This window comes from Pyrgilauda ruficollis, unplaced genomic scaffold (genome assembly GCF_017590135.1).
Source record: "Pyrgilauda ruficollis isolate IOZ18807 unplaced genomic scaffold, ASM1759013v1 scaffold35, whole genome shotgun sequence".
Lineage (NCBI taxonomy): Eukaryota > Metazoa > Chordata > Aves > Passeriformes > Passeridae > Pyrgilauda > Pyrgilauda ruficollis.
Genome location: NW_024524934.1, coordinates 645,375 through 660,259, shown reverse-complemented (window position 1 = coordinate 660,259; position 14,885 = coordinate 645,375). Strand labels below are relative to the sequence as shown.

The following is a 14,885-nucleotide window of genomic DNA, read 5'->3' as shown; positions in this document are numbered from 1 at the left end:
ATGGGGCAGACACCGGGCGGCGGCGGCGGCGGCGGCGGGGCGGGGGGCGGCGGGAGCTGTCAGATGGCCTTCCCCGGCAGCCAGCCGCTCTACCGCACCTCCGGGGCCTTCGTCTACGACTGCGGCAAGTTCTGAGCGCGCCCCGTCGCGGGGACACGGCGGGAACTCAGCTCCGCTCCGCACCGCGCCGCCGGCCCTCGCAGCGCCCGCGGAGGGAAGCGAGCGCATCGCGAAAAGCTTTTGTACAGAGACAGCCCCAAAGCATGTCTTGGTTTGTTAAAGGACAGTGTTACTCCAATAACACGTAAGTTTTTTTTTTTTCTAATTGCTTTGAGAAATACTTTTTTTTTTCCTGACCCCCATCCCGCGCTCTTCCCCGTCCCTTAAGGTATTGTCATGCCCCATGTTTAAAAGGGAGCGAAAAGTCCAGCGTAGAGTACCAGCTTCTTTCCTCCTCCCCTTCCTCTTCTACAAGGACTTGTTTTAAAATGTAAATTGCGACATAGTAATTTATTTTTAATTTGTAGTTGGATGTTGCGGACCAAACGCCAGAAAGTGTTTCCCCCTTTCCTGAAAAGTGACGTTATAATTGACTGAAACGCTGATTTTTTTTCACTATATATAAAAAGGGAAACTGTATTAATCTTATTCTATCGATATTTTTCTTTTTTTTTTTTTTTTTTGTTGAAAATATTCTGAAGGTATTGCATTGTTTGTTTATTAATAAATTACCATTCAGTTGGAATGATCCTTTACACGTCTGTATATTTTAATGCTTTCATTTAGAGAGAGAGAGAAAGAAAGAGAGGGAAAAGGGATTTCATAACTAACTTTGTCGCTGGAACAGCTTGTTCCCCTCCGCACAAATTCCAAAGACTATTTAGGAACTGCCAGGTCGAAAAATCCCTTTTCAGTCTCTTCTGCAATATGTTCCACTTAGTCAGCTCGCCTTATCCGCTAGGAAAAAAATACTTTCCCATGGCAGCTCTGAGTTGGCAAATAAACAAACACGTTTTCTTAGCAATTAATGGCAAGACCTGGAAACATTTGACCATACACAGTAGTATGGCGACATTACGTTGTTTTAAATAATATGACTATGTAAGGATATATTAAGTGATAACTCCGAGGTAGAAGTGCATGCACTAGATTCCAGAACATGTGTAACTATATATGTCGAGCTATCGATCCCTCTGTGTCTTTCAAATGTATTTATATCTAGGATTTGCATATGTACCTATATTTAAAGAAGGATTACGTATTTATTTATAGTTTCATATACGTATTGCATATTTTTTCTAAACTCCAGTGTATAGCAGATGCCAAATAATCTGTAGTACGTGTACTCTTAAATATAATGCCAGCATATAAATTACTGATTCTTAGAACTGATAGCAAAGCATGCAATCACATCAGTGAAGCTGCCTGGGTAGCACATAAAGTACTGTTTTATTTCGGGGGTGGGGGGGGGGGGAGGAAAAAGAGTAGTTGTGTTAGAGGGTACAGTCTACCCTTACACCTTTACAGCTCTGCATTACTCCCGTCCTTCAGGGACTTCACTGGTCTATGTCTCAATTGCTCAGAGAGATTATTTTTTAAATATTTTGTGTGGGCGAATTTTTCTTATATAGTTGCTTGGGTGCTGTTTTGGTTTGGTTTTTTTTTATTTTTTCTCAAATCGGAAAAAGTATCTATTACCAGGGTAGCAAATGAGTGCTGCACAGACTGGCATCTTGTCATATCAAGAATCCTACCTTCTGGACAATTTACTATTAAGGACCTACAGTCAGTGGGGATCACCTTCCCCTTTTGTGAGTAACAACCAAAATGCAATAAATCCATTAACTTAAAAGAAGCGGCCTTGTCAGTCAGACTTGGAAATAAGTTTATTTGATTACACATATTTAAGGCCTAAAATCTGCTTTCAAGATAATACAGTTTCCTATCAGAATCTCTTATCTAAAGGCAACACTTAGCAGTAATTGCTGTTGCATTGTTAAGGGTTACGCTGTAAATAAATACAAAGGTATTTACAGTTCAACCTTATTACCTCTCTTTTGAGCTGTGCTTCCCTCCCAAAGCAATAGTCCAATGTTTAGAAAACACCTTAGCAGATGGAATGAACTGGGGGGAGTGTATCATCTTAGAATGCGTTGGCTTAGAATACGTTTATTTAAGTGCGGCATAGTCTGTGCTTTTTCGTGCAAGTACCTCTACGAAGATTACCGGGCGCCTTATGTACATTTATTTGTTTGCTAAGTTGGGTAAGAGAACCTTAAACGCTCCATTGCTCAGTTGTGGTAAAGCTGAAGAGGAGGACGAGCAAAGTTGAGGGCCTTCGCTCCGGGGACATGTTTTAATTTCTGCTCCCCGTTTTTCATCAGTAAAGGAAAATAAAATGCTGCCTATTCTCGGCCAGGCTCACTTTCTGCTCCCCATCGTCCCTCTCCCGGTACAGAGCGGGGAGCAGCTAAATCGGCGGCTCCCGCCCACCGCCGCCTCCCTGGGAGAGGGACTGCCGGGCCAGAGGCACGGCGGGGCTTTCAGTGCCTTACGCCCCCTCTCCCCCTCCCTGGAGAGGGGACCCTCGACGGGGCAGCTCCCTCTGCCTTGGCAGATGGGTTTGCCAGCGGGGTGGCTGCATAATAAGACCATTCCTGCCCCCCGTCATGTATTAAAAATAAAATTTAAGGAAGGCAGAGGGTAGAGGCGATTGAGTCTGCTATTTGCCTGTTATTTTTGTTGCGATCAGGCGCCGGCTTTCCTGTAGTTTGGGTTTTCTCAGCGGTCTGCAGCAGTAGGGTGTTTGTGGCGAAAATAAATAGGGGGGAACGCAGTTGTCAGCCCGGCTTGTTTAATAACCCGTTGCATTGTCATTGGTGCTGCTCGGCTGGGGAAGCTGGGGGGCCGTGCGTAGCTTGAACAAGTGCCGTGTGTAATTACTGCTAATGCTCGGGGCGGTCCGCGGCCCTCTGCAGCGGGGCGGCCGCGCAACTTGCGCTACCCGTGGCCCCGGCTGCAAAAGGGCGGGTGGTGTGGGCTCGGCGGGCCGGGAGGGCGGCTCGCAGTCAGGGAGGGGGCAAAGGGAAACTTCCCTCTCGCAGGTCGCAGGTAGGTCGTGCCGGGATCTTCTGCCCCCGGAGGGGATCTCTTTCCTGAAGTGACGTGCGTGGTGGCGGCGGAGGTCACCTCCTGCTTCTCAGTGCGACGGGCTGGCTCACCTCACACGCGTGCTTCGTCTTGAGTTCTAAGGACACTGTTTCATTTGTATTATTATCACAATCATAATAATAATCCTTTTTTTTCTCCCCCTCCCCACAGAAATTGATCACAACGAAAATGAGATTAGCAGTGCTGGCTGTCCCCGCGGTAGGCAGTGAAAAGTGCGGGCTTGGCCGCGGGCGGCGGCCCGACGGGCGCTCAGTCCGTGGGTCCCTGCGCCACATTGCACGGACGGGGGTCGGCAACTCAGGGCTCTGCCGGGCCGGAGCTTTCGTCGTGAGGCATTGCGGCTGCTGCTGCGATGGGGAAAGGCCGAGCGGGCTCGCTAGAAACCTTCCCGGGCGGGGGCAGAGCCACTGGGACGCACGGAGCGGGACATCTGCCCGCGGACCACCATGAACTGCGGGCGGTGGGGCCCAGCGTGGGGCACGAACCCTTGTTCCTCTTGTGCTTCCCTCCTCTTGCGCACAGGAGATAAACCCCAGCGTCCCTTCTGACCTGTGATTGTCTCCCAGCAGAACTGGGCCTGCCCTGAACGCCAAAAGAGATGCGGTGCGACCTTGCGCAGCGGTGGGCGCGGGACATGCGCCCGGGCAGCAGCTGAGAGGTGTCTCCGTAAGGCTTCGACATCTGTGGTGGCAGTCCCTACAGCAAACGGGGACACTTGGCCCCAGCCATGCCTGCGGAGAGTCATTTAGGCGCCAGGTTAGCACGGCGCTTTGTGTTGGTTGTTTTTTTTGTTGTTGTTGTTTGTTTTTTTAATTTTTTTTTTTTTTAGCTCAAACTGATTTTTTATTTTTCCAAATTGTTGCTTTGCTTTTCGTCAAAAAAAAAAAAAAGGCAAAACCAAACAGCTCTTTTTTTTTTTTTTTTTTTTTTTTTTTTAATTGATTTGAGGAACCCTTCCATTTACGTGGTGGTTCTGGCGGTTTCTCACTTGTACTCGGCTCATCTGTCACCTAAACTGTGGAAAACGTAGAGAGGAGAAATATTCTCCTTTCTAAGTTTCCTCCTTAGTATTTCTTCTTAAAGTAATTACAGTTCCTATTATGTTCTGCAAAGGTCATAATCAAAAATAGCAGACAAATGCATGCAAATAGTCGAGAGGGCATGGATTAAAACCCCTTCCCTACTGCCACAGGCCAGGTCAGACGGAGAACATGGTGGGACCGTTTTGTGGATGGAGAAATTTAAGGGAGTGGTCCCAAATCGGCGTTTTGTGATATCTGGGGCCCTTTCTGATAGCCAAGAAGTTCGGGAAAGGCGTTTCTAAGTTAGCGGCTATTTTCATAGCCAGGTTCAACTTCGTAACACTGTTGGTAACTCTGGGGCTGCAGCGTTTGGACCAGCTGCCTCTACGCTGCTCTCACCTCCCCAAAAGTACGCCGCTGGAGTGGAACGAGCTTAGAGTTTAGCCCTGTCCTCTGGAGACTTGGCTTGGACGTTTCGGGAGAGTGGCGCTCGGCGCACGCGAACGCCGGTGCGGGTTTTGAGGGTTTTGCGGGTTTTGCGGCGGTGCCGCTGCGCGGGAAGGAGCGGTGGCGCACGGTCGGGGGCTGCGCGCCTGTCCGCGCCCACGTAAAGAGGAGCGTGAGGTAAGAGTGCGCAGTCTTTATTACGTCGTTTGATTGCGTAGGCAAAAGCGTGTAGCGCCGAGGCGTGCACATGGCTCCACCGCACAGCCCAGGAGAGCTGCGGTGCGGCCCCTGGAAGCTCTCCCCCGTCCACTTCCCGAAATAAACCATTTCAACAGCGACGGCTAATTGACGGCTTTCAATTAATTTCATTCGTAAAGTAATTTAAACTCCTTCCCATACTCAGTCCATTTTCCCCCGTCTCCCTGTGCTGGGATGGGGCGTGTTGGCTAAACTCATCCGCACTTTGAGATGAACTGATCCTTTGATTTGGTTCTTTCGGAACCTTTTTTTTTTTTGTTTGTTTTTTGTTTTTGGTGGGGGGGAGTGGGGCGGGCTGCTTTGGGTGGTTTTTGTTTTGTAGATCTTGGTGGGGTTTTTTAGGCTAGGAGGGAGATGAGGAGCACGGTGGTGGGCTCTGTCAGGGCGTCGAGGCGGAGCTGTCGCTGCTCGGGGGCACAGGTAGCGCGCAGCCAGGGTGGCGCGGAGGGCGAGCTCAGGTTTGCGCGGCCAGCTGCGCAAGAGGCTGGCGAGCCTGGGGTATGCTGTAAGGGAACTGCTCGGAGCTCCCCGGGGATGCGTGCGGGTTTCGGTCCGGTATTTCGGTCACAAGCTCACGGGCTGGGAGGGCACCAGTCATCATTCCCGTATAGGTCCCCCCCCAGCCTTTTTTTCCTTTTCCCTTCTGCCTCGCCTCCCCGGCGTCTTGTCTGTTGTGAATCCGCCCCAAAGGTGGTGCGGTGCCACGGTGAGCGTAGCCCTCCTGGTTTAATTACGCTGGGGCTCATAAAGCCATTCGCTTCTTTCCAAAGTAATAAACAAACGTCGCGTTAGGTCAAGATTGATGGTGTCCATGCAATAAAAACGGGCCAGGTCAGGAAGGAATAAAATTCAATCAGAGCTCGCGGAATCATTTTTCAGGGGACAGAAAGACAGAAAAGGAGACGGGGGTCAAGGGAGACGATGTCGCCATTCACAACACACCAGCCGGGAGGGAGGAGGGCGAGGGTTAACGAGCGATTGTTTTTTATCAAGCGGAGCCTAATTGAACGAAACAATAGCCGCATGGAGCGGGGGGAGAGGGAGAGGGCCGGCTCCTTACCCGGTAGTTGCGGGGGCCGGGCGGCAGCCCCGTACCCTGGTGGAGGCACCGGGGACACCTCGCAGCACTGCTGCGCCCCACATTCCCCCTTGAAATTATACACACGCACCTGGGGCAGCGGGCAGGCCTTGTCCTAGGCCGGGGCTGGCAGTGCAGGCAGCGTTAGCAAACGATCGGGTGCCTGGGGGACCACACTAGGAGTACCCCTCATTTCCTAACGAGGCGTCCTAAAAGGCCTGCTTAGACGGCCAGAGAAGTAAACCCCAGAGCTCCCGAGGGTAACTCCGGCTGGTCCGGCCGGAGCGCGAGCCCTCCGTGCCATTTGGAACTAATTCCTTGAGTGTAGCTCGGTGCTGGTGCCCAGCAATTTTGCGAGCGGCTGCGAGGTGGTGTTTGCCGGACCCCCGACTGCAAGGGGGTGCCGGGCTCGGAGGAACAGGCCCGTCGGAGGGTCGCGGTGTTCAGGGCAGAGACAGCAGCACAGCACTGCAGAGAAACCCCTGCAGTCCGAGGGACAATTTTTTGTCCTGGCCTGCCACACCAGTGTTTTGTGCTGCGCGGGCCTGGGAAGCAGCCGGCAAAGGCTCCCTCCCTCCGTTCAGCAGCCAGGGTCTTTGGGAGGTGGGGGGGATTTCTCCCTCGCCCCCCCAAGCGAACACATCTGTTGCACACACCTCTGCGACTTTCAAGGCCTGTAACTTGCGCCTTGCTTAGCATGCGTGTGCAACAAAATAATGGCTGTTAAAAAGCGCTGGGACGGAGAGTGAAGGGAAGGCAGCCCAAGCTACCCGTGAGGGCTCTCAAGCTCTCAGTCTGAAAGAGAATTTGGTGTTCGGCAATATTTTTTTTTTTTTTGCCCCTAAACAAACACAGCTTGAAACGACTTGGGTGGGCAGAAGGGAACAATTTGTGTGCCAGAGAGCAAGTGAGATGGGCAGGCAGCCGGCCCACAACTTACCTGCTGGAGACTTTCACCTGACCTTTAGGTGTCAGGGGGCTTGGTTGTGCCGTGTATCACCCCACGTTCAGGTCAGCTGCCTTAGATCGCGTTCAGCAGAATTAAAACAACAACAGTGAAAACCCCAAACTGGAATCCCCCCTCCTTTCCAGCCCCCATCACCTCTGGGGAGAATCCAGGAAAACCAACACATTTAGAACCATTAACTCTTAAAATAGCTGAATTTCCTCCAGTAGAAATAACGCAAATTATTACACTCATGAGTTCAGGATATTTATATATTATATGAATCGATGAATAAACAGGTCATATCACTACAACCATCATCCCTCGGAAGGCAAGTGCTCAGATCAGGGAAAAAAAAAAAGCCATAAACGTTTTTCCCAAAACGTTCCTGGAATTTATTTACTTGCCAGAACATTTAAGCTGCCGAGTTTAATTTCTTCCTTTTTGTTCCCCCTTTCCCCCTCTTTTTTTTTTTTAAAAAAAAATAAATATTTAAAATAAGGTGAAAGAAGAATGTTTTCCATTGAACGATAATGTAAAAATACTGATAATATCGTCCGTAGCAGAAGAGAATTGTTTAAACAATGTCGGTGCTTGCAAGATTGCGCAGTATAAATACATTCCCAGCGCCGTTTTGATGCGAGTTTCGAGAGAAACCCTATTTTCTGCATGTGTTCTGTGCGTGCATTTCCCCCGGGCCGACTGTGTGGAGGCTAAAGCCGTAAGCTGGCGGAGGACACGTCGCCCTGCCAGCCCCGCGGCCCCGGGCCGGGCATGCCCGGCTACCCGCGGCGTGGGACGGGGCGCGGGCGGTGGGACGGGGCCGGGCGCTCGCACACACCTCGCCCCTGCCGGCGAGGAGCTGCTCGCCGTTTTCCCCGAGAGAGGATTTATGAAAGTGCTGGCGGCCAGCGCTTCTAGCCTCGCCTCTCAGGGATGGGATGGATTTAAAACCGAATAACGAATTGCAGAAAAATTACGACTTTCTCCCGACGCCATTTCCCACCCCCCAAGCGCTCCGCCGGGGGGTGGGACGGTGATGGAGCGCGGAATGCACCGGTGCGAGCTCATTAGCAAAGCAAAGGTTGCAATTAGTGTCTGCTGCTGCGAAGCGACCTCTCCCCCGCCCGCCTCTCCTTTAGCCCCCATCACCAAATAATTGCAAAGTATCTGTTGATGTTTTTCTTCCACCCGTCAAAACGTTGGAGCCCTGCCTGCTCCAGGGCTCCGTCCTGGTTTTGTTGTGTCTGGAGACAATGCTTCGCCAGCGAACCATCAGAGGTGAAGGGGGGTCACAAGGGGAGGCAGGAGCGCGGCCCTGCGAGCCCACGGGGGCCTCCCCTTGCCGCCCACCCCTGCAAACCTGCCACCCACAGGCGGGAGGAGCGGCGACCCCCGCCCGGTGCCCCTCTCCCTGCGCTGCTCCGGGGCAGCCCCGAGCACGTCTTCCCGGCCGGGAGAGTAGCGGGAAGAGGATGTGACCCTCATGTCCGCCCGGGGGGGACGTGGCTGCTTTATGTGCAAGGCGTCGGGAGGAGGTGGTGGCGGAGGCAGACTCTTCTATTCTCCCAATTTACACCTAAATTTTATTTTTCTAAATACCCTTGCAGCACTCGATGCGTCTCCGAGAGCGACCAGAGCCGGCCGCAGAGCCTCTTCCCACCACCCCCCTAAGCCGGCGTGTTCGTGCCCGAGGAGCGGGGCTGCCCTGCCTTCAGCCCCCGTTTGCTTTTACCCTTCGGGCTTGCGCTCCAAGCTTCTAGGTGTATTTTTAGATGGCGCTGGCGGTTTTGCTCTGCGACCCCGAGGAAAACCCCGTCGCTTTGTCTCGCCGGCCTTCCGCACCGGGGCCGGGGATGAGGGCGGCGGGCGGGCCCGCTGTGTCGCCGGCGGGCCCTGGGGCAGCGCCGACCCTCGGCCCGGCCCGCTGGCAGAAATGGCAAAGGCTTGTGCTCCCGTGGGGCCACCCCACCTCAGGCCGCCGCCGAGCTCCTTGCTGTCTGCAAGCCCACGAGTGGCCGGGGGCCCCTGAAAGGCCTCAAGAGAAGGGAAAAAAAAAGTTTAAAAGAGGCTCTAGTGGTACTTTTACCATTGTCAAGACAGGTTCTGGGGAAAGGGCAGCGGCCCGTATGGTGGAGGCGAGGGCTGAGTTATGGCTAAGAGATGTGCGGCGGCGGCGGCGGCGCTGACAGGCGGCGGGCGCGGGGGAGCGAGCCCGGCCGTCGCTGCTCGTAATTCCTGGCGCTGCCGGGCAGGGAGCCGCAGGCAGGGCCAGGCCGGCCTTCCCCACCGGGCCCCAGCCCTGTGCAGCTCGCTGGGCAGGAGTTGGGCTCTCTCTCGTCTTCCTGCCCACCCGAGTCCCCTCTTCCTGACGGGGCGCACTCGCGGGCAGCCCGCACCACCCAGCGCTGCCATTCCTATCCTGCTTCTCCCCGTAGCAGAGGCGCAGGGTGAACACTCCGCTTCCCACGACGCAGTGGAACAGGCTGCCCGGGCGGGGACCCCCGAAAGAGTCCCGGGCCAGTATTCCCGGCCCCGGGCAGTGCAGAGTGTCAATAGTCTGGCCCTGGCCACCAATCGGCCTTTCCCAGCCGGTGTCACAGCGGTTCCGGGAAAGGTTAAACCCACTTTGTCTTTCGCTTTGTTCGGTGCTGCTTCTGCGGATGGCTGGAAGCTTGCGAAAGATGCTAAGGACTGGAGGCCTGCTGGGTTATTTACTACTGAGGCTGCTCTTTTCCATTAACGAAGCTGCAGGGTCTTCATATGAGACCAGAGACGGGCAGAGGGGGGAATGTATCTTTCGAACCTGCACGCAAGAAACGCTTGACGCGCACATGAAACTGATGTAGAGAACACAAGTCTGTAGCTGGTGTATCAGCCACATATACCATATCATCTCTCTTAGTCGAAGCTTGTTAGTGGTTTGTTTTTGTTTTACTTACAAGTTATTATTTGTTTCGTTTTCAAGACGTGATCCCGTGGTCAAAGAGCAGTACTTTAGGAGCAATTAAGGATCAGGCAGGAAGGTAGTGTTAGGGGAACCGAAAAGCAGTTCTGACCTTTGCCAAATGGTAAAAAGCAGCCAGGCAGTGTGCATTTTGCCCTGTCATGACCAGTACCTTTTATTTTTTTTGTCCCTACAAAGGCAGCAGAAAGACACCCAGCACCAGGCCACTGCGAGGGACTGCTTGGTCTAGAATCAGTTTTCACCTTCCCATCCTTTTCCAAACTTGTTCTCCAATATAGACAGATAAACCAGAGAAAGAAAATGCTTCTCTGGAGTGTGCTACAGTGAGAGATGCCAAAGAAAAGACCCTGAAGTCGAAACTCCCAGTCCTCGGCAGAGACGTGTAAACGAATATTCAGATGTACCAGCAAGCCTGCTAGTGAATCACTGTAAGAAAAAAATAGTTCTCTGCGAAATAAAAATGCCTTGCCATAAAAGCGCTGGAATACTTCTAAAAATGATTCCGTTCGCCGCCAAAGACCCGCCACCCGCAGCCTGTGACCGCCTGGCCGGGGCGCTGTGGAGGGGCAGCCCTCGGTGCGGCCGGGCAGGCGGAGCTCGCCCCCTCCCCTCCCCTCCGCCACCCGCCGTGGCCCCGTGGCAGGGGGGCAGCGCTGGCCACGGGAGACCCGCTCGGCCGTGGCAGGGTGTGGGAGGCAGCCGCAGAGCACAGCCGCGGCCGTGCGGCCGCACACGCGTGGGTGCCCAAGGCACAGGGGCGAGCGCGTCCTGCAGGGGCTGTGTAGCAGATCCACGCGGTGTGAACGCTGCGGAAGAGCGCAGCTAAAGTAAGGACATGCACCCACGGGAAGGGGGATTAGTGGTGTTTTACTCCTAAAAAAAAAAAAAAAGGGGGGGGGTCAGCCGTGGAGTCGCACCCCTTCGAGGAGAAAAACACCCAAGGAGGCTTTTTATAAATATACCCACGGGAGGTGAGTGGCAATGTGTGTGTGATGCCTAGGGAGGTCCAGGCCTCCGGACTGAGTATCGCGACCTGCTCGGCGTTGGGTCAGTGCTGGAAGAGCCCGAGGGTGCCGCGGAAACTGCGGGCGGGCTGGAATCCTCACACGCGTGGGGAGATGCTTGGAGGGAGAACAACAGGGACATCCTTCTGTCTTTGCAGCTCCCTCTCCTCTCCGCCTTAGGTCTCGTACTCTGTGCACCTGTAGGCACGGTCTCAAGGAGCGGCCGGGCACCCACGTTTCCATTTCCCCATTCGCGCTTTCGAAGGAACAGCCCCAAAGGAAGTGGCTGCTCCGGCTGCCCGGGCGCGCTTCACTCCGCGCCGCGCATTTCCCGCGGCACCTCCGGCAAATGCCGCCCTTGGAGACGGGCGCACGGAGCACCCTCCCTGCTCCCCCTAGGCTGCTCTCGAGCTCCCTCCTGTCACCCGCATCACTTCCATCATGGGACCGCTCCCGGGCATAGCTACCCCCACCCATCCCGCGATTGGCTCCTTTTAACATGGGGGTCCCCCCTACACGAAGTTAAAAAGCAGGAGATGCACTTCAAGAAAGTATATCTCCTGTGTGTCCCGCTCCTGTGAATCTTGCTCTTTGCTCACTTCCAGGCATAAAGTTAAAATGATGGGAGTAATTGGTGGGTGGAAGATCCTAAACCAACGGGAAATGTATGGGCTTGACGACCTCTGGATAACCCAGGTACCTTGGCACAAAAAGCAAAAAAATATTTACTCACCTTGAAGTTTCTATTTTTTTAAAGCTTTTTTTATTTATTTTGTTTTTATTTCTTAAGTCATCTTTTGAAATGGTTCACGCTCCTGTCTGAGGTTTAATTATAGTAAGCAGGAAGAGGGTGGAAGGGGAATGGTTTGATTCTTAGGGGAGGGACTCAAAAACCAAAACACCCTAATCTCCCCAGATTGAGAAGGTGCTGGACAAAAAGGCTTTCTGTGACTCATGCACACTCTGAAATGAAGATCTGAAAAACATATACAAGCCCCAGCTTGACTGGTTTGAAAGCGATTCCAGCAATTAGGAATTAATTCAGCATGGTCAAAAGGCGATTTCACTGCAAGTTATATCAAGTTATCCAAACTTTTACAGAGTTCAGGTGCTGGAAATGGGCTGCTGGGGTGGAGGTAAGGCTGCAGGAAAGAAAAACAAGGAGTGTTCAGGAAAGGCAGAAAGGGCAAGCTGTGGAACAAGGTCTAGAGGCATGGTGAGCCCATGTTTGCACCAAAGGTCTGCTGACCTTTGGAGAGGGGAGGAGTGGGGGGCAGGGAATGATTTTTTTCTCAGATGGGATTAAGTACTAAAAATGTGCTGGAGGTCCTAGAGAATACAAAGATGAGTCTCAACTAAAAATGAAATCAATGGGTTTGGCTGATCAATTTTTCAGGTACAGTATGATCCTTCCCCAGTTAGTGGCAGAAGACAGATTTAGCCCAGGCAGAGCTGACCCTGGGATGATGTATGGAGCAAGAGGCACTGGGAGGATGTAGAGGGTGGAGGCAGGAATAAAACTGGTCTTTTAGACACAGGCAGGCCAACAATAAAACCATCACAGGGAGGGCCAGCTGCCCACCCTGGTGGCTCATGGCAGTGCTGGCCATGGGTTGCATCTGTGGCATGGGTCCTGTGGTGCCTGCCGGGCCCAGCCAGGGCTCAGGCGTTGGGATTGTTCCTCATGAGCTCCACGTCAGCGTCCACCATCTCCCTCACCAGCTCCTGCAGGAAGGAGAGAGACAGATGAGGCCCCAGTGCAGGGACAAATGGGCAGCATGTCAGGAATGCCCCAGGGCATGACAAGCCCCCCACAGCAGAATCCCCCCCAAGCCTCCTGCTGGCCCCCCACAGCAGAACCAGGACAGGTCGGGGCTTTGCTGGGCCCTTCCCACAGCAGCCCTGGCCAATGCCCTGGTGCGTCAGCGCGTTGACACACCTGCTTTCTTCAAAGCAAGGATCCACCCAATCCATGCAGAGGCACAGAAAATAGGGTTTCTCAGGGTGCCCAGGTCACCCCGCACAGAGGTGTCCCCTCCTTTCCCCTCCCTGGGAATTATCTTTAGAGGACATGAACGCCCAGCAGGTACAAAGCACGCCAGAAAGGCCACTCACATCAAACGTGACTCTCGGCTTCCAGTTCAGCTTCTGCCTGGCTTTGGTGCAGTCCCCTTGCAGAAAATCCTGTGGAAAAGAAGAGAGAGGCACTGCAAGAACTGCTATCTCCCCCACCCCGATGGCCTCCCCATTGCTCCTGCTTCCCTGTGAGCTGAGTATGGGCCGGGCCCACTATTGGACTCTTCCAAGGACAAATTATTTCTCTTGAAGATGCAATTTTAGTGGAAGCTCATATGCCTATTAAATCACCAGGAGGCAGCATCCTTTTACCACACTATTTCAGACGGAAAGAGTTATTCTTTGTGTGTACACAGAGGGCTTGATCTCCAGCCTTACAGCCATATAATGGTGAACATTTTATAAGAAGTTATTGTACATCTTAGTCATGCTAGTGAATGAACTGATTCAAATTCTTTTCCCCCAATTTGTTTAAGTAATATAAATCACAGAGCAAACACGACAACTAGCCTCTTTCAAATAAAAACATGATCACAGACAAATGATGCTGAAAGACTGTTATGGGTATGGATAATCATATGCAACACCAGTAAACATCCAGCTTTTGAATGTGCACATATTTTTTTCCTAGAGTATTTTGAGTATCCACATGCAAATAAAAGTCTAAATATCTCATAAATGAAAAGAATTTGCCTTGAAATAATTACAGAAACCAAGACTTTGGTCATGTTCACCTTACTGTTCAAGTATCCTTAAAAGAGCTACCGAACCAAAACAATTCCACAACCAGTCATCAAACATAATGCAATAAAACTAAACAAAGACAAAATCTCCTTTAACTGCATTTCTAATTGAATACAAAAATTGATTGTATCTTTCTTTAAAATTGGAAGACAGTGTTTAAACAGTTAGCTTTTTCCAAATGTGTGTTGGTTGAATAAAATATATCATCTCATAAGCTGTGTATCTTTGTAGCAATAAATACTAAAATTATATCTGTCTAGGTTTAAAGAAACCCAAACAAACCCAGCTTGGTCACGGAACAACAAAGCTAAGGCTGAATTATCCTCTTTCATTTGACTATGGTGGCAACACAGCAGGCTTTCTAGAAAAATGCAAGGGCTGCTTTTTCTCTCCCTCTTCCACACTCTGACCAGCGGTGGAGCTAAGGAGCATTTGGTGAATGTAGGTTGTTTTTTTTTTAACTTGTAATGCTGCATGCTACATTTTTCAGATGCTCTCTGTTATCTTATATGGTTCAGGTCATGTTAACTTCCAAAATCACCTCATCCTGTGTAGTAAAATGTAGGAAATTCTTCTTTATAATCGTGCACAAGAAAGCTAGACAGCTTGCTTCCAGGAGCAGAGGAAATCCACCAAAGGAAATATGGCACTGAAGTAGGGGATGTGGAACAAACACGTCTGCTGAGACTTATTCCAGGCAGCAGTTTTACTAGCTCTGTCTTTAGGCTAAAAAGCATTTCATCCTGCCTTCAGAAGAGAGTAAACAGATGGATCAGAACAAAATGATATGAAAATAAAAAAAATGCCATGATTTCCTTAAATTAGACTAAATGATTTCCTACTGCAGCCTTATAATGGGCTTTTTGAAACTGCAGCAGACATTTGAGGCCAAGTCATGCAAAACTGCATCAACTTGAGGGATCCCCTGGAGGGTCGTGTGAATATGGATTGCAAAATCTGGTTTGAAATGGGAAAGACGCCTATTAACTTTGATAAAATTTGGATCAGACTCTAATGTGCTCATAGAGGTATGTCTTTTATCTGGAGTTCAGTTTAATTTACATACGTGTGTATATGTATGTGTCTGGAAACAAGGAAATCCTTCATAAAATAATAATTTCAGAATAAAAACAATTGCCTTTTATTCAGCTCTAATTCAAGCCATTAGCTA

At 51.3% G+C, this 14,885-nt stretch overlaps 1 protein-coding gene across 1 annotated transcript in view; it reads right to left on the bottom strand.

The window, feature by feature from the left end:
- Positions 1-11,687: 11,687 nt before the first annotated feature.
- The window catches only part of GMDS (GDP-mannose 4,6-dehydratase), a 409,290-nt gene continuing 406,092 nt past the window's right edge, over positions 11,688-14,885 (bottom strand). Inside the window, exons 10-11 of the mRNA XM_041475417.1 lie at positions 13,010-13,078; positions 11,688-12,619 (exon numbers count right to left, since the gene is read on the bottom strand). Of these exons, the coding sequence (XP_041331351.1) occupies positions 12,557-12,619; positions 13,010-13,078 (132 nt within the window). The 3' untranslated portion in view covers positions 11,688-12,556. The remainder of the gene's footprint in view (positions 12,620-13,009; positions 13,079-14,885) is intronic.